This window comes from Chenopodium album, chromosome 2 (assembly GCF_948465745.1).
Source record: "Chenopodium album chromosome 2, dcCheAlbu1.1, whole genome shotgun sequence".
Classification (NCBI taxonomy): Eukaryota; Viridiplantae; Streptophyta; class Magnoliopsida; order Caryophyllales; family Amaranthaceae; genus Chenopodium; species Chenopodium album.
In genome coordinates this window covers 9,896,569-9,916,102 of record NC_137835.1, presented here as the reverse complement: position 1 = coordinate 9,916,102, position 19,534 = coordinate 9,896,569, and the positions used below count along the sequence as shown (strand labels likewise).

Below are 19,534 nucleotides of genomic sequence, written 5' to 3'. Positions count from 1 at the left end.
AGTGTCAGGTGTCACAGTAAATGTGCAGCTTTTTGAGCAGGGTGTTCACGCACATAAATGAATTTCCTAATAAACACGAGATAGTACAGAGACAAATAGACACAATCAAATCTCTTTCGAAGAAATCTCTTTCGAAGACATCCAAAATATTTGGAATTGACCAGAGTATATTATGATTGTATTATTTTGGTATTTCCTCAATACATCTGATGTTCTTAGGTACAACTCCCTCATTGAAATAGTTGTTGATATAATTTTAACGAAAAGTGTAACTATATCAAGATGGAGGTAGTACAACAATCCATATGTGAGGACCTGTAATTGGTAAGTTGCTTAAAAAGGCCCATACATCTGTACAAGTTGTATGGTTTAATGATACAGTCAGACTTTGCTAGTGACAATATCAGGCTTTGCTTCCCAGATTGTGGTTCCATCGCATGTACAAAGCTTTTTATAGTTCTCACCTACTCCTGCACTTCTTGCAATCACTGCAGCTGCAAGGCCAGGATCAGACTTATCCTCGGATGCATACAAGACAATGGACCGTCCAATTAAATCAACAACCCTCAGCATCTTCTTGATTCCTGAATAATAAGCTTCACCTTTCTCATCGACTTCTAATGTTCCCAGGTCACCCAGTGGCTGGAGATAATAGCACACCCGTCATTTCACAAGATAAATAAAAAATCAATTACAAACTCGACACGTGAATTTTATATATTATGTTTCCATGGAACACAGTTTTACTACTATTTCCTTCCATAGTAGCCTCACTCTCATTTAGAAAGGCCACCTACACCTGATCCTCAGCAAACCTCGCTAATATTAGGATGTGTAAGGTACTACAGTTCATTATGTTGCATTAGAAGTTTTGAACCCAGCTTTAAAGAAGGTACTTCCCCTCAAAAACCGACAGAATGCCCTCCCTTGTATGGTGGGTTGTATGCATGCAAGAATATGCACATCAATAGCTTGTGTACATGCAAGAAAATGAATTGACCACAATACCTCACTTTCACTTCCTTGGATTGGTGGATTGTACACTTTCCCTGTGCTGACTGGACCTTTAGTCAGATCACCAAACTCATTTATAGACCAGCCATGTTTCCCAGGTGGCAACCCACTGATATTGGCCTCGATTCTGGCCAACTCCATGTGTGTCTGGGCAAAGCGAACCACACCGAAAATATCTGGACCTTTAAACTCGGCAACTGCCGCAGACACAAGGAAATCTGCTTTCAATGACGCAAGGTCAGCATCCCTATAAATAATGCAACAATACAAAATTACATACAGTGACACTCAAGTAGTTGCAACATGCAGGCTATAAACATCTAACGTATTACATGTAAATTCCCACCCATGACACTCAAGTAGTTACAACTTGCAGGCTATAAACATCTAATGTATTACATGTAAATTCTGGCCCACCCACCCACCCCCCCACCCCCAACACACACACACACACACACACACACACACACACAATGCCATGTAATAATCTAATCACTGATCTTGGTAAAAAGAAAAAAATAGGTAGCATGCCTTGCTACAGACTAAATGATCTTTTCCAATCAAGTTAGAGGGAATCTCATGGCCATTCATGTGCCGAAGCCAAACAAAGCCAATAATCTAAGTCTAGAGAATTACAACCTTCATAAGATATTGATATCTGATACCTCCCTTGGGATGTTCCATGCTCTAAAAACATCCTCATTCCCTATCATCTTCATTGACATTTGAAAAAATTGAAGAGCTTTAAAATCTTCCAGCTAGCCAATACATTGCACTCCACCTAAATTTTTTCTTCCTCACCACAAACTAAGAAATTACATGAAGATAATAAGTCAACTTATACATGCCAGGAGGCATTTACTACAACCAAGGGCAGCCATAAACATGACTAACTATAACTCATAGCACCAGCATAGTTGCAGGATATTAGAAACATTATGATCAAAGCCTATAGCTCAAGGGCTCCCCCCATTGGTTAAACCTACATCGAAGTCAAGAGTTGAAATTAAATTTCACAAAATATACCACAAAATAGCTTCCCTAATGAAGTAATGAGTAATTGTAGCTGATGGACCAACATAGGTCCCCTAATGAATGTAATCAACCTCCAGTAAATCTACAAAAAAAATTGTAAAAACAAAATAAAATCTAGCTGTTTCCCAAAAGCTTTAGGTTACAATCTAAACTGGCCGAGACACAAGCGGGAAGGTCATGATGGCAGGTGTTAAAATATACTACAAAATGATTCAAAATTGAAGGATCACTCAAATGTGTTTGGTTCAAGCTACTCCCACCTGTGCACTTTAAGAAATCACAACTACCAATAACTCCGCTCCAAAAGATACAATAAAGATTGCAGCCACAGTGACTAAACACTGAGTTTTCAGAGAATCCATGAACTTTGACCATTACTTCACATTTACTAAGTTCAGTTGGCACGAAAACAAATTCATCCATGCGACTTTGAGAGAAAACAATCACCCTAACAAGCTTTACACAATACATGGTGCCCTGTATCACAATAGAGTCTAGCACATTGAAGACATGAAAAAATAATATAGTACAACAAACTAGTAAGGAAACCATGACAGAAAAACATATAAACCATGCAAAGCCAGTCATAATAAAGAATTTCAATTGACACAAAATAATGTCACTTCCCTTCAAACATCATTCAAATGGTACGGCACTTTATCGGACAAGAAATCACCCAATAACAAATTTTAAATTAGGAAAAAAAAAGTGATGAACCAAAAATTTTCAAGTTACCAACCTTCAGGTACTCCTTGACCAATCAATCGTGCTTTACGGCCAGTTTGCTCCAAAGCATTTTCCATGGCTACCACGGGTGAAGAACCAAGAATCCTAACTACTTGATTGCTCAGGTCCACTTCAACACTCTCAACTCCTATTGAAGTAAAGAAAACAAAAAATATAAGTAAAACAAATGAAAACAAGAATTCAGCACGTTATAGATGTGCTAGTGATTCAAGTCGTTAGCAAATACCTTCTAGAGTCTCTAGTTTACTCTTTACAGCACTAACACAACCTTCACACTTCATATCCACCATGAATTCTGTCTGTTCCAAAGCAAAGAAACTATCATCTTCTCAAGTAATAAAAAAGGAAAAAAAAAAAAAGTAGTTGTTGTAGTTCAAGCTGAAGCAACATTATGATAGTAAATGCAACAAATTGCATCAGGCAACGGACAAAATGGTATACATGGAGGGGTTTCCTGCAAATGAACAAATACATCTTCTTCCATAGGCCATAAGGGTGTTTTTTCTGTTTCTGCAACTAGAACTACAGTACCCAAAATCATAGAACATAGAACATTATCTAAAATCATCGACTTGATTGCAAAGGGAAATCATTGTTAAAAGACAAACAATCCAGAAGAAAAACCTATAGTATAAATCAGAGATACCGCCATCACCTGAATGGTAAACAAATACTGCTATTAAAAGAACTCCAGACACTCATAAACGGCAGTGATCCTGTGCTATTCCTTTTGTCGTTATCATATTCGTGACATGGACAAGAATAGGATGCATATATACATAATAATGTAAATATAATGCATAAATTAACCCTAGGAATTCTAGTTTTCTGAATTGTGGCCCGTTTCAGATAACTTTCTTGGCATTCACTATCATCCATCCAGTTTCCCCTTTGATTCAATACCACATGTAATTAAAAAACTTGCATTTCTCCAATTCTCAATTAAAAGAATTAGCATTTAAGCATAGAAATTCAACTTCAAACATTATAGGTCTTAGAGCAGAAAATTCCGCCATAGTTTGCATAAACGATTCCCAAGTTCAATAATTAATCATTATAAATCATTATACTTCGTATTAATTGAAACATCAATCTAATTCTCCACTTCAATCAATTAAACACAATTTATCAATCTCCAAATCAAATCAATGCATCATCTTAATCAATTATATCATCGCCCAATTCAATCAGTAAAGAAATTACTCAATTCCACAATCAATTTAGAACAAAAACTGACCATTAATTCCGGCAACTTCAAATCTTCCTGCAAAATCAATGACAATCAATCAGCATAACATCTTCGACTTAAACATAGAAAGAGAAATATAAAAAGAGAAATATAGAGAGAAAGAAAAAAGACGAACATGAGAAGAAAACTTAGGATTCTCCATTAGAACAGCAGAAGGCGGAGAGCTGAAACTCTTGATAAGGCCGAATCTAGCAGCAACCCCTGAATTCGAAGGTGATTGGGGAGAGAGAAAGCGGAAGTCCAGAGACTTCGAGAAGGAAGAAGAAGATGAAGAGGAGAGAGAAGATGCGACGTAAGCTGCAGGCAGAGCTGTGGCTGCTATGGCGGTTGTTGTTGTGACTATTGACCTCAGAATCGTCATTTTTTTTTTTTTTCTTTCTTTTTAAGGTACTCAACTGTATTAATTGTGTCAATTTGTCAATTCGGAAATTATATTATGTCGTCTACTCGTATTTAGGTATACTAGTTTTCGAGCTCCACGCGCGCGATGCGCGCACTTCGTATGGTGAATCGGAAAAGTTTAGTTTGGCACTTAACGTTAATGCGTAATTAATTTGTTGTATATTGACATACTGTGTGTTACATTCACAAATATAATGTTATGATTATATATAGATTAATAATGTTGTAGTTGTTTATGTAGCAATAATTTATAATGTGTATTATAATTATAGTGCATTCTTGTTGGTCGTTTATGGTATTAGGCCAATTGCCGGATAAAAAAGACGATGTGCATGTAGGGGTTTGCTCAACCCCTAAATAACATATTCAATTACTTGACCCCTAAATAACAACCCCAAAAAAGTTTGTTCAACCCTAGAAATTTGCTCACCTCTTAAAAACTAAAAATATTAGTCGTGAGCGTCCTAGCTACACCAACACTACTTAAGATGCTCGAATAATAATACCTATTCTTGCGCTTGAACTTCTTTGACACCACATCGGGTTAAATAATTTGCTCATCCTTAAATAATTTGTCCGCCCCTAAAAATTGTATACAAATTTCCTCACTCGTAAATAGTTTGCTCACCCTTAAATAACTTTTTCACCCCTAAAAATTGTATACAATTTTCTCACCCGTAAAATAAATTGCTAACTCGTCAAAAAATTGTTAACCATTGAATAGTCTACTCACCCCTACATAATTTGTTCACTCTCAAAAACAATACAAAGTATAGAATTACCTTACTCCTTAAAGAGGTTGCGATGGTATAATATTAGGGCATATCGATTAATTGAACTTTTATTGTGGATTGTATCAAATAGAAGTAGTTTGTTCACCTCTTAACAATTTGTTTACCTCTAACTAAAAATTTAGACAACAACCTCATTCTAAATATAATATTATTCAATCCTAATTAAATAGTTTGCTCACTCCTAAAGAATTTGCTCACCCGGCCCATAAACATTATATTTTACCTCGCCTCTAAACAAATTGTTCACCCCTAAACCATTAATCTACCGTTGGGCTCCAAAGACATACATGTGCAATAATAAATCAATTTCTAGCCCACTCTTATTATAAGAGTACCAAAATTTTCGTGTAGTTTGTACATCAATAAGAATATATCATCATATTCCCGTCCAAAAAATAAAAGAATATCAAGCACTCTTCTCAAGCAAAAGCCGAATTTGAATCTCAGGTGGGTAAATATATTAAAACAAATATTAAGTTACAACCAGATTTGCAAGAGCCAAAATGCCTTGCGGGAAATTAGAATAAAAAATTTGCTTAACCCCACCAAAGGAACCATTCTAGCAGAGCTAGGTGTGCAACATCATTACCACACCTTTTGACATGATGACAGAAGTAAAAGAAGACTCAAGTAGACACATATCCTCAATAATCAGATCATACAGAGGTCTCCACTTCAGTCCTGAGCATATGACTTTTACTACCTCTAACGCATCGCATTCTAGTTCAATGTTCTCGAAACCAAGTTGGTGAGCCAAAAGTACTCCCATTCCTGGAGCAACAACCTCAGCCATATAACCTTCGGATGAAGAACAATAAAGAAAAATTAAACGGTGTAAGAGCCACAATTGATGAAGACCTCATGAAAAAGTACATTTGCCCAACAAATTATGCATATTCAATTAGTCTAGCAATTTTTTCTCCTCCTTTGTTATGCTAAGCATCAGATTCTTTTCTTTCAAATGAAGATAAAGTAGTTTAATAAAATGTTAAGCAGCGGATATGGTTTAAGGACCATAAGCTCTTTATCAAAACTAAAAACAACTAATAAAACAAATGTGATATAAAATTGTCCAAACACCCCCCACCATTATGTACCTTAAGCAAAGCCAAGAACATTACTTAATCCCATCAAACAATCAGAAGCTACAGTTTTCTAATACATTTTCCTTTGCAGCACTAAAAGACACTTCATTTAATAAGGACTCTTTCAATTTTGAAGAAATACAGAGCACCAAGCCAGTACAAAATCTAAGGCTTGTTAACATTTTTGGTTGAGATCTCTTAAAAACTAAAGACTCGAGATCTCTTGAAAATCAAAGACGCGTTGATCCTTCACACAGAGGAGAGCCCCCCCCCCCCCCCCCCCCCCCCCAACCCTCCAACTCAGAATTACCCCTCCAAACCCTTCATCCCAACAAAGTCAGATACAAATCATCTTAAGTCCTATCTACCCTTATTGCTGTCACATCAACAATTTTAAGTTAGCTATTGAATATTATTGAAGAATGAGGATGGTGTTGAACAAAAGAATCCTATTTCCATTTGGCCAGCTAAATATCAGGCAGAAACAATTGCCACCTGCTCATCATGTACATTCTTAGGAGGATTTACTCAGCTTAGGATTCGGCTTCGATCGCCGCCTCTTGCCTTCTGACTTCTACCTTTCCCTTCTTCTCTTCCTCCTTCCTTCCACCATCATTCAACTCAACCGTCTCAACACCCCCATTTTCCCCTTCTTTCCCTGCATCCCAACCAGACACAACATCTGCAACAGACACAACATCTGCCTTCCTACCAGATTCAACCCCCAAACTCTCTCTCTCTCCTCCCACCTTTATCCCTCCCCTCATGTGCTCCTATCTCTTTCCCAAAAACACAACCCATCTTCTATTAACCCAAAATACCCTCATATCTCACCATAATCCAACGATCTACTCCAATTAACCCCTAATTAATCACTACCTAGAAACCCTAATCCCCTAAAATCTTCAAAAATCAACAACTGAAACAGCCAAACAATGCCAAATCATTAAACCCCACTAACATAAAATCAAACCCAACATACAAAAACATGGATTCATCAAACAATCAAGTAAAAAAATGACTTACTTTAGCAAAAATTGGGCAGTAAAGATATATACATCAAACAATAGACAAATCAACTATAATAATTTTAAAAACATTTTTTTTTTAAAAAAATTCTGATCTAAACAACTAAATCAAGTACAAAGAAGAAAGGACAGATCACCTACATGGAGTGACGTCACAGCAACCGGTGGAACGAGGAGAGAGGGAGAAATATGACGTCACATCAAAGGGGTGACGTTTGCCTCATTTGCAAACACCTCGGCAATCTTATGCTAAGAGCACTTTCTTCCTGTGTTGTGTAAAGCTACAAATGTTAATGTAATTGTTAAGCTAGAGGACTCCATCCATAGAAGAGTAGCTGCTCATTTGTCAATGTAACAAAGTTATTCAGCAATTAAATTATTTATACACTTATATTTTATATTATTGTTATCTACGATATGAAATTAGTTAATATGAACATCACATTTTAAATTCTAGAAACGAGAAAAAGGTGAAGTAGAGGAAATCAGGAGGCCAATGATCAAAATATCAAATAGAAGGGACATAAGAACGTATCTTTCTTTGAAATTTCTACAAGAGTTTAAGACATTTTTAGACACAAAGCAATAATGTGACATTAAAGAGACATATCATATTGCAGTGGTTGCATCCGATGTGAGACTTATGAAAAGTTTCCCCATCAGCTGATAACAAATCCACAAAAATACTCAGTTTAGTACAAGCCTTGCATTTGTTATGAGTTCTAGTAAATGCCATAATTTCATATAATATAGTATCTACGATATTGTGTTTGTTATCAAATATCAAGCCTATATAATCAACAACGAAAAAATCATTAGTTAACTTCTCTAATGGTGCTTAATGCTAATTTTCTTAAACTCAAAAAGTATCAAACAAGTACAGTATGATGAAGCATATAGATCATTGACAAGAATCGTCAAATCATGGAACATAAAAAAAAAGTATCATCTATCAATGGAGAACTGAAAGAAAAGGAAGAAAAAGTTGGATGATGACCTAATTTGGTTTACAATGATGATAGCATGTCCAATTAGATCGTTCACAAAGAATTGCAAGTGGAGAATATTTTGTAGTTTCCTTATCCATAGTTAGTCAATCAATGAGTCAAAACTACCAAAAAACCAATCATGATAAACTACCTAATTTGGCTTTATGACCATTACTTTACATTATAAATTTACAAAGTCTTGTTTCCTGTTATTCAATCTGTTACATCTTATTTTTGTTGCCATCATGTCTAGTTCTATCAAGCTCTTTACGTTTTCGTGATTGTCACCTAGTTTTTTTTTTTCAACTACAAGCTACCTAGCATCACGAATTGATGTATGTATATAATGTAAGGTGCAACCAGGAATTAATTATTTTCCCATCAGTCACCACAAAAATCAAATTATATCAATCTAAATGCTACCTGATAAATTATTCTGATCTGAAATCAAACAAATGAGGGAAGGCTACCTAAACACCAGTTGTAGGAACATCAAGAAATGTGGCTCTTGCAAATTAGCGACCGACCGAAAACTGAAGGAAAACCCGATCCCAATCAAAAAATTTATAATAAAAACGATAAAGCATCAAAATTAGATACACACAGATGTCAAGCTAGCTTAATCATTACTTAGTTGCCATATTCATCAAGAAAAGAAAAAAAAAATACTACGTCCGTTAATTATTATGTGCAACAAAGGGGTATTATTTGTGAGGCATAAAATATTCCTTTGTTGCACATAATAATTAACGGATGTAGTATAAAAAAGAAAAAGTTCATGGAAATCACCTTTTTACTAATTTTAACACCTAATAAGTTTGCTTCTCGCAAAACAGAGAGCCTGAGTTGTAAAGGATAGACATCTAACATATCAACACTACCAGCTGAAAAACTTCCAACGTGCTTCATTGCATTTTTGAATCACTATGCCTACATAAAAAAAAATTTAAAAGATTAATTCACAATACGCTGAGCAATCACTCAATCAAAACTATTTTAATCTAACAAAAATAAGAATCTAGATTGATTTGAAATGAAAACTTCATCAAGCATTTAGTTTTGAAATATCAAAAGTGATGGCTTATAAAGTTTTGATTGTGTAAGGCAATTATCTTCTAACATTGTAACAGCTATCATTCTCTTGAATTTACATGTCAATTTCAATCCGGGTTGTTTAGAGATGACAGAAATTAGTGACCCACTTGCCAATACAACACATCATACTTACACAATTACGGTTCAAATTGCAACTAATTTACATATGAATTAGCAGCATAAACATTGATTAGTACAAAACAAAATAGCATTATTGATGATTATCTAATATGCATACAATATCGCCTATGCCACAAATAAGCAATAAATAAAACAAGCAATAAATATCTAATGGCTTATAAAGTTTTGATTGTGTAAGGCAATTATCTTCATCAATTGTGGCTCTTACACCGTTTAATTTTTTCTTTATTATTCTTCATCCGAAGGTTATATGAGTAGTTAAAAAGAGTTTTGGCTCTTTTGCCCTGAAATTCTACAAAGTAGAGCAAAATTAAGGTGTATGATCATTCTCATAAGAGTCATAACCAGCTATAAACCTATCAAATTCAGTGGCTAAACCTAGCAAATAATTTGGTAAAGCAAATAGGGTATGTATCTGTATGATATGATTCACACTCTTTATTTTCTAGTCATGGAGAATTATCTCATACCCATTCTTTGCATCATCATTCACCTTTTGAATTAGCTATAGCAATATCCCTGAGCCGCATCCCATTGCTACATGAAAGCCTCGTATTACCCTTACCCATGATTTAATCCCACCGCATGCACCTACACAGACACCAGAATCATAGCTTAGTATCTTCTGCCATAAGGCGAAAGGCCCTGAAAGCATACATGATACATTTACAGCAAACCAACAAGTATTTGCCAGTTTAACCTTTAGAATTACAAAGTCCAGAATTCAAATCATATAATTACAAAGAAATTGAAAAGTAATAAACACACAATTACTAATTTTAATAATATATAAGAATATACGATAAAAATAGAAATTTCTGACCTCGACTTTCAAGGGCCAGCATGAGCCGCTGAGTAATGATCAATAGGCGCTAACAATAGATCTCCCACCAAAAAAAATCTAAACCTGCAAAATTACCAACAATATAACAAAAACCTTTCTTAAATGCAAAAGCAATTAAAGGGTGAAAATAACCTTTAAAATCTTCAAATTGTAAGAATCTGAAGAAATTTCAAGATAATCCCTCTCTGATCACAGTGGAAGGAATCAAACCTAAACCAAAAATTAATAAAAAAAAATTGAAAAAGATTTCATCGGCATAAAAAACCAGAAAACCTCAAACTGTAAGAATTATAAAGAAAACTTAAAGTTAAAAATACTAACAATGCGAAATCAAAAATAAAAGAAAACTTACCTCTTTCAATTGTAGAAAAAGAGGTTTTTCCTGTCTTCCAAATTCCCTTAAAGATTGCTTGACTGTACATCCCAGGCTTGGAATCGTTGAGTTGGCTCAAAAACCTGGAAATCCATGAGCGACAATTCGACCAAGAACGCTGGAAATTAAATCATCAGAATTTGACATACCCAGAATGCAAGCGAGCAAATCGATCAAGAGATCCCGACATTAATTTTCGATCAGATTGAACCCTAAAATATTCAACCCACAAAAATTAAGTAAATTGGTTTCCATTTTTTTTCTCAAAATTAGATCGAAGAAAATCTGATAATAATTCACAAAAAGTAAATCCCATTTTAAAATGGAAAATTGATGATTGAAAAACACATTAGTTGTAAGCTGCTTCGGTAAAGGGGAAAGCTCAGAATTCGCTTTAATGGAGGAACGGAAAAGGCTCGAAAGCTGCTTCAATGGAGAAAAAAGATAAGAAAGTCACGTAGCTACAATTCAGGGAAATCAATATTCAAACATGAAAATCGACAATGAAAATTGGAAGAAACAACGAATTTAACAAAAGCAAAATCGAGCAGAAAATCAAAAGCGAAAATTATTGAAACAGATCAAAATTTTACAAGAAATACAATTCGTTAATTAAGAGAAAATCAAAGAACTCACCTTGAGGAGAGAAATCTGAGGTAAAGACTGAGGAGAGAAATCTGAGGTAGAGACTGAGGACTTGAGGAGAGAGAAATTGGGGATCGAATTTAGATGATAACCCTAGGTCAAAGATTGAATAACCCTGGATAAAGTGATCACCAGCAAGCAGAAAGTAATCAAGAGCCAACAAAACACCACCTAAGCATTTTGGCTGAGAGAAGAACGAGAGCCAACAGATCACCAGCAGCAAAATAAGGGCAAAATCGTAATTGTACTTTTTGAGGGGTAAAATTGTCATCACACTATTACTAAGGAGTTTTCAACTTGCAAACTTCTCACTTTTAATAGTTATTATAGATATCGGGTTAAGCCGTTAAGGTATCAGTGTACGCGTATGCATATCATTAGAGTGTAGAAATGTCTCCGGAATGAATGATCTAAAATCAAAAGAATTCGATTCGTGTTTTAACTTCTATGAACAAAAATATAGTATGACAAACCTTTAAAATAAATCCGACTTGATCTTCCGACTCGGAAATTCGAATTGACACCTCTTGTTTAGTTGTTTACAATAGTATGTTGAAATGTACTTTATAAATGTTTTATTCCTTCATAATCAGGTTTTGATTTCTAGGGAAGATAGTAAGAATGTTAGGACATTTAAAACTTTACAAACTAAGCTAGTTGAGATCTAGCTAATCACGATTTTATCAACTTGACATTAAGAGCAACTTTTGATGTATACAACTTGCTAGATTCATTTGTTGAAAATTACTTGTTTGCTTTAATCCTCTACTAAAGAGGTAATATAATTATTTTTGCAATTCATCAAAAACAAATTGGTTTTCGCATGGAAGTATTAACAATAAGATAAATGTGTGCAGAATAGTGCAAATTGAGCAAATAATAAAGAAAACATATACAATAAAGAAATCATATATGTTTCAAAATATAAAGAACTTATCCTGGTCAAAAGCAAACTTTTCATCAACATTAACAAATAAATTTTTATAAAATGTGTGACTGAAACAATTACAATTTATATACTTGTATAATTCTAACGATAGCTCTTAACAAGTTAACAATACTCTGAAAAGGATTAGTGACTACAAAAGTATTTGTACCAAAAAGGCTCAATGTAGTTGGTTAGGAATTCACCTTGTAATCTCGTATTCTCGTTACAAGGTTAAATTTTCCTGACGCCAACGAATAATGATTAGGAAAAAAAACACTAAACTTTGAGAATGGAAGTCTAGTTAGAGTCCTCCTTACCCTACAAAAAGAAAGACACTACAAAAGTATTCGTGGTTAAAAGGCTAATCATGCTTTATCTCTATAATTAGTGAGGATGTTTAACCAAAACCTGGTGGAATATCAGGGTCTTCATCTGCATCGGCATCTCGCTTGCGCTTTCCTCCTGATGAGGAATAGCCAGGAGGTGAACTGGAATTAGCTTTTTTGGACTGCAATGGACCATTGCGCCAATGAGGTTCTATACCCTCTTCAGTGAAACTATTATTACCAGGATGAGGCTGCTGTGTCTCGGGTTTTAAATCATGATTGTTTGTGGCAGTACTATTATGCAAAGAGAAACCTGAGGCTTCTTTATGCTCTCCATTAGACATTATACCATTGCTTTCCCCAGAAACAATGACATGACCATTAAACTCAGTTCCTCTACTAATTGGCACTTGGCCTGAGGAAGACGTTGAATCAATCGCTTTCTGCTCAGGATTCAGTAGTTTATCATAGACTGAGTGAACTGTTTCTTTTATTTCAGTTTTCATGTCATCACCTGACCGAATAATCTCCCACAAGCCATCTGAAATTTGACTCATTGCCTTTTCACTGTATCAAAGATGCAACACAACCAATTAACCATCACCTCTGCCTACATAAAATGGAATGTCAGAGTTCTACAGCTCAGAAGACATGAAATATGAAATTTTTTAGGGCAGTAAAAAGCTTTGTTAGTAACTTAGAAATGAGCCAATCGTGACAAGCAATTAAAGTCCTAACAAACTGCAGCACCTAATCTCACAGTAAAGAAGTCAATGAACTGCAACAAATGTAACCTCTGGCAATACAAGCTTAACACTCAGCACAAGAGATAAATCAAATCTACAAGCCTTACATTATCAAGGTTAGTAAAAATAACCTATTGATGAATTTGCTTCATGCTGTAGGTTTTTTCATAAACATACAGTCAAAACAAGAATGGCAGAGCAGTGTCTATACACTAGGTTACTTTCAACTTATTTATACTGAATTAACTATATTTTGTTGATCTGAACCTGTTAATCTAGCCAAATCAGACTTAAATTTGCAGAACTGAACTTTTCTTTGTTAAATCGAATGTATTTTCAGCAGAGCTTGTTTGAACTTAGTTAGGTTGAACTTTAACTCAACTTTTTATTGCTAAGTTTACATTCATTTGACTAAATATAATTTTTCTTTTTTTCAGTATCTTGTTTCCAAGTTGAAAAGACCATAGTCCTCTCCACAGATGTGGGAGTACATTTTATTAAAAACGTAACTACAACATGTCTATGTGATGCACAAAACCATCCACTTCACAAGTGCAGGACTAGGCTATATTTTCTGGAGACATTAAAAGCCTTCCATTCTAGAAGTTTTTTGCACACCATTAGGCATTAGTTGACTATATACTTATATAGAAGCCATTCAGACATCAATAAAGTGGGTGTACAGAACCATGTCGCCCATCAGCCCACAATCTAATTTCAATTTCTTACACACATGATCTACTGGCACTCACATACGCCATCATGAAATCACCTCCTCATGTCCTATGAACCTGAACACTAAGTTATGCCTACATATAACCAGGGTAACATCTTATTCCAATAATTATATTGGAACTTGTAGGCAGTCTAGGCATGTCCAATCAAATGCTCTACATATTTCCCAAGGACAAGGTATTCCTCTTGCATGAGTCTTGAGAGCAAGATTTTTCATCATCAAAACGATAAAAGATTAAACTAATATCGTGCTTACATCACAATTCACTTATAGCAAAGACGATGTTGCAACTCACCGAATTTCTTCATAAATTGCATCACAAAGTTTCCTGGTTTGCATGTTTTCTGCACCAGGACGATTAAGTGCAGTGGACTGCTTAATCACTGAAATAATACTGTTACGCAAGTCCTCCTGCAGCAACCAGCAAATCTCAGAATCAGAAAATATAGCAAAGACAGATTTCTTAGATATAAAAACGAGTTTGTAAGCAATTCTACGAATATCACAAGAAATGTAGAATCCAGCATGAAGCTGACAGAATTAACTATAAAAATAAGGAATGAAATCAGATATTGTAGTAGATGTGATGACCTTTTAAATAAAAAAAAAAAAAAACCTTCAAATTATAAACATAATTCATGTTTTTTTAGTTGCCACTTGCAACAATTTGACCTTAACAGTATATAATTTCCACTTTGACCATCTTAGGAGATTTATCGCAGGAAAAAACATAACCACGTGGGATCTTATCTTACTCATCTCAACACATATTTTCAAAGGTCAACCTTAACTAATGCATAAAAAAAGCTCACAGCGCAATGAGGCAATAAAGATCCTGCTGCGCCTAGGCGCGCCTTGGGCTCACTTCAATGCACCTCTTCAATATAAAACAGTTAAAAAATTTTGCTTATGTGTGCCTCAGGTATGCCTCTTTGAATGTTCCTCGCCTAGAGCCAAAAGGCATTCTACCCTAATCACCAAGCGCCTAGGTTTGCTGTTTTATACACTGCTTTTAATGGCCAAAGTCGTGAGTTGGCAAACATGTAAAACAAACTATTGCAATTAAAAGAACGAGGAGGATAAGGTATACCATAAAAGATAATTAAATTCTATAATAGAATGCTAGCTCTGGAGATTTACAATATCACTTCTGAAACAGAGATGTGCTCATAGTGGGGTGTGGGCCATATTAAGAGGCATCTACAAATATATTTATTTATTTATTTTTCAAAAAAATTCTATTCCCTTCATGTTAAGCTATCACAGATGGAAGAAACACCATGAATAACGATTTACTAAAGAGTGAGAGGACTTGTCTTTAAAAGCATAAGCTGTTCATAGTCCCAAAGCATAAATTATTTGACATCCACCAAACTGTCAAGGCCTCAAAGGTTTATAACATGTACTTTGAATATACACTAACAAGGAATCCATTCAATCAAACAATAGATGTGATATTCCTAAAATGACAAATTTAATGCAATTCATCTCCTTTTTCCATTAAAGATACGAAGTACTCAATAATAGATTTCCTACTTTTGATGATCATCTTTTGGAGAGGTTGTTATATACACCCGGGTGTACTGTACACCCATGAGTATTTGTTTTCATTTTAATGATTTTTTTCATTTTATCATCAAATGAAGAACAAAAACTAACATTGGATTAGTTGGGTGTACGGAACACCCACGTGTATATAACAAATTCTACATCTTTTGTGGATGGAACATAAATTTTTTTAGTATTAGGCATTGTTCTATTCACCATAATTTCACTTATTTCAGGTATCATAAGTTCTAATAAGATAAGTTTTACAAAAATAAGTTAAGGAAATTTTGTCAAAAACCACCCACTAAAAACACTTTTTTGTGAAAAACCACCCACAATAAAAAATGTTGTAAAACACCACCCAAACTAAAAAAGATGTTGCAAAAAGCCACCCATTGTTGAAAACGTCGTTGACCGTCCTCTAGAAAACCCTAGAATTCACCGAAAAAGTTTAGCCGCCCCTCCCCCTCAAAATCCCCTAACATTCACTCCCCCCCCCCCCCCCCCCGAAAACCCCTAATATTCACTCCCCCTCCCCCTCGAAAATCACTCCGACCACATTTTCCGGTGGTGGATTGAGGTTTTTCATTGTTTCAAGTGAATTTTAAAGGTTTTCAAGGGGGAGGGGGAAGGGTGATCAGACGTTTTTCGGTGAATTCTAGGGGTTTTTAAGGGGATGGGACGGGTGGCCAACACCAAGGAAGGGCGGTCAACACCGGAAAATATGGTCAACAACCTGTTTGTGGCAATGGGTGGCTTTTTACAACATTTTTTTTTAGTTTGGGTGGTTTTTTACAACATTTTTTATTGTGGGTGGTTTTTCACAAAAATATGTTTCAAGTGGGTGTTTTTTCACAAAATTTCCAAGTTCTAATAAGGGTTGATACGGGTTACCCAAGTTCAAATTACAACTAAAATAAGTTTTAATAGTGTACTCCCGCCATCACTTATTGATAGTCCCTTATGGCCAATTTTTAGCCCCAAATTGATAGTCTCATTTGCTTTTATCAAGTATCATTAATATCAAATTTTTACTAAAATTCCCTTCAATTTGCAACAATATTTGTGCAAATTTAACTTTTCCATGTAAATTTTGCTTTTCATGTATTCCCCTCTCTACTTTTTTGCATACCCAATGTAAATTTACCTTTTCAATGTACTTTTATTACTTTTATTTATGTTTATTAATTCCCGTGAAAATTGCCCATAAGGGACTATCAATAAGGGACGGAAGGAATATAATAAGTTCAAATAACTTTAGGTAAGTTTAATAAGTTCACATAAGATAAAATAATTTCAGATTAGGCAAATAAAACGCACCCTTAGTGTAGCATCACAACAAGGAAGTTAATTTTATAGTAAATATGTCAACGCAAATGTAGGAGATTAGGGTCAACATTTGCTACACATCTTATGAACTCACTCTTAACATGTATTGAATTCAAAATAATAAATGCATTGATTCAACTTGCAGACCACTATCAAACAGGTTTGGGAACAAAGAATCAGCCTAATTCATATTTGACAACTCAAATATTCACCCATCATTAACAAATATGGTATTCAAGAAACACATAAGCTAGTAAGCTATTGCTAGGTTTGCAAGTCAAAGGTCAATAAATCAATTGTGATTACGAACAACTCAGTTAACTCTTCTACCCAGACAGGTTAATACCATAAATAGATGAAACATACAAAGGTAAATTTACACTTTAACAAAAGCAGGGCATATTAATCACAAAATCTAGTGCCCCTTCTCATACTTCAGGTGGATAACTGAACCCACTAACTTATTCTTTCTACCAGAATGTCCAGGGTTCTGCAAATATTGGTGAATCAGATGTATATATTTATGATGATGAGAAGTCACTAGAACACTTGTCAAACTTTGCTTTTGCTTAAGAGAAAGTCGCCTACACAACCTTGTCCATAACAGTAAGTTATGCAAAACTGCAGCCTTAATTTTTGTTTTCCCCTCTTTTATATAATTCCTCATATTGCAACATTTCCGTCATGAAAATTTTCACAAACATTGCAACATTACCATATTTGCAAATGCTTTCTCACTCTCTCTTCTCATCATATGCGTCTCTTTCTTCATTTCTCTCTATCTCTCTCCTCATCTTAAATTTTGTGGGGAACGGAGAAGGAAGGGAAGAAGGGGGGGGGGGGGGGGGGGGGTATCCTTTCTGCTTGAGCACTGATTTGCTAGCTAAATCCCAAATATATCAATTGATATATGCATAATGTTCTAGGCTAAGATCCATTATCTTATCTAGAGTCAGTTATATTGATAGAATTCCCTAGATAATATTTCCCAATTTGCAAACAAATCTAACACAAAATTCTGAGCATTGAATGGCCATAAGGTGTTTTCTCTAGAGAAATTCAACCAACAATAAAGCTTAAGGAAAGAGTAATTCCTCATTTGTCGGTCAATGTTACAACAATCACATTACTACTAAAGATGAACAACAACCACCAAGTCAATTAAACCTCTCAAGAAATCGATCGACCCGGGATAGAAACTAGTTTGGAAATAACAAATGCCTCATTGCCCGGCAACATCCAAAGCAACAGTCCACTTTCCACTTACCTTAACAATTTCCTTCTCGCTACGAGTACCCCCATTGATTCATACCAACCACCTCAAACACCACCAAAACATTAATTTAATTCAAAGTCCAACTTTAAACAAATTCGTAATAAATAGATAAAACCCAACATAAATAGTAATTATATATCACCAAAATATATTCTTGCTACTCTTTTTCCCTCCAAAATTCGACCAATAATAGAAAATTGGAGTAAATATAGATAATTTTCACACTAAAAGATTTCAGCATTGACACCCACAAATTCCAAGAAACTAATCAATGTGCATATGATAAGATAACGAAATATCAAACAAATACTCAAATCACAAACAAAAACAATTAAAATAATAATAATAACAATAAAAGATTTTGATTTTCTTAGAAGTGCAATAAGAAAGGAGAGAGAAAGAGTACGTTTTGTTTGAGTTGACGGACAATTTTGAAGCGAAGACGGTCGAAATCGCCATCATCTTTGAGCTTGGAAATGACTTGTTCAGCTGTGATCTTTTCATCTCTACTCATTGTTTTAGGTTTTCTGTATGCGATACTCTCCTTTAACTTTCTTTGTTCAAGGAAAAAAGTGTAAAGATTAGTTAAGATATCAATGTTATACCATATCAATTATACTAACCATAAACTATACTAAGGAGTACTAGTATCTTATATTCTTATACCATATCAATTACGGATTATTCCCTCTATTCCAAAGTAATCGAAATGGTTTATATTTAAACAATTCATAAATATCATTAAATTTAGATCAACCCATTAATTTAAGAGATAATTTGCTCTAATTAGTTTTTTTTGTAAGGTATTGTTCTATTCACATAAAAAAAAAAAAATTAAAAAAAAAAAGTTCACTTGAGTAAAATAATTTTCAATGGAGTAAAAATTAGTAATTGTAAAAAGAAATATAATAGAAATAGTTCAATTGAGTAAATAAATAGTTTAGTAAAATTACTATCACTTCAGTAAAAATAATTTCAATTCAATAAAAATAATGTGAAAATAAGTTGGTGTTACTCCTTTTGTCTCTTAATTAATACATTGACATCACATATTTCCAAATGTTCTAAAATGATATGTTTGATCATTGTCATAGTCCACAAACACACTCTTAAACATAATTATCTTCAATATTAACTTGAACTTCCTCAAAGACCCTTTTTTTAACAAAGAATTTGTACCATTATTTATACCTTATTGACAAAT

General features: G+C 34.4%; 2 protein-coding genes and 1 long non-coding RNA gene across 9 annotated transcripts; all 3 read right to left on the bottom strand.

The window, feature by feature from the left end:
* Nucleotides 1-88: 88 nt before the first annotated feature.
* LOC145582686 (copper chaperone for superoxide dismutase, chloroplastic/cytosolic-like) lies at nt 89-4,438 on the bottom strand. Its single transcript, XM_081639682.1, has 6 exons — nt 4,161-4,438; nt 4,034-4,060; nt 3,023-3,095; nt 2,789-2,923; nt 1,009-1,232; nt 89-642 (listed from the first exon to the last, which is right to left on the bottom strand). Exons 1-6 carry the CDS (start codon nt 4,404-4,406, stop codon nt 382-384), a joined length of 966 nt encoding a protein of 321 aa, XP_081495808.1. The 5' UTR covers nt 4,407-4,438; the 3' UTR covers nt 89-381.
* A 1,236-nt stretch (nt 4,439-5,674) lies between these two features.
* Nucleotides 5,675-11,565, bottom strand: LOC145595665 (uncharacterized). Of its 7 annotated transcripts, none has more exons than XR_014102990.1 (9): nt 11,433-11,562; nt 10,776-11,008; nt 10,556-10,633; nt 10,403-10,486; nt 10,050-10,170; nt 9,133-9,273; nt 8,814-8,876; nt 7,496-7,635; nt 5,675-6,039 (listed from the first exon to the last, which is right to left on the bottom strand). It is a non-coding gene; the product is annotated as an uncharacterized LOC145595665 (long non-coding RNA). The 7 variants fall into 7 exon arrangements; XR_014102992.1 differs by having other exon boundaries at nt 7,496-7,620; XR_014102995.1 differs by lacking the exon at nt 8,814-8,876 and having other exon boundaries at nt 7,496-7,620; nt 10,776-11,219; nt 11,433-11,565.
* Nucleotides 11,566-12,383: 818 nt separating this feature from the next.
* Nucleotides 12,384-18,939, bottom strand: LOC145582677 (uncharacterized). Its single transcript, XM_081639669.1, has 3 exons — nt 18,737-18,939; nt 14,473-14,588; nt 12,384-13,262 (listed from the first exon to the last, which is right to left on the bottom strand). Exons 1-3 carry the CDS (start codon nt 18,842-18,844, stop codon nt 12,767-12,769), a joined length of 720 nt encoding a protein of 239 aa, XP_081495795.1. The 5' UTR covers nt 18,845-18,939; the 3' UTR covers nt 12,384-12,766.
* Between the last annotated feature and the right edge of the window lie 595 nt (nt 18,940-19,534).

Coding starts and splice junctions, on each gene's coding strand:
- LOC145582686 (XM_081639682.1), bottom strand. CDS start 4,406: ATGACGATTCTGAGGTCAATAGTCACAACAACAACCGCCATAGCAGCC. Junction 3,096..4,033: donor TGAAGTTGCCGGAATTAATG/GTCAGTTTTTGT, acceptor GCTTTGGAACAG/ACAGAATTCATGGTGGATAT. Junction 1,233..2,788: donor TGGTCAAGGAGTACCTGAAG/GTTGGTAACTTG, acceptor CATTGAAAGCAG/ATTTCCTTGTGTCTGCGGCA.
- LOC145582677 (XM_081639669.1), bottom strand. CDS start 18,844: ATGAGTAGAGATGAAAAGATCACAGCTGAACAAGTCATTTCCAAGCTC. Junction 14,589..18,736: donor TCCGTCAACTCAAACAAAAC/GTACTCTTTCTC, acceptor TGGTTGCTGCAG/GAGGACTTGCGTAACAGTAT. Junction 13,263..14,472: donor GCAATTTATGAAGAAATTCG/GTGAGTTGCAAC, acceptor TCTTTGATACAG/TGAAAAGGCAATGAGTCAAA.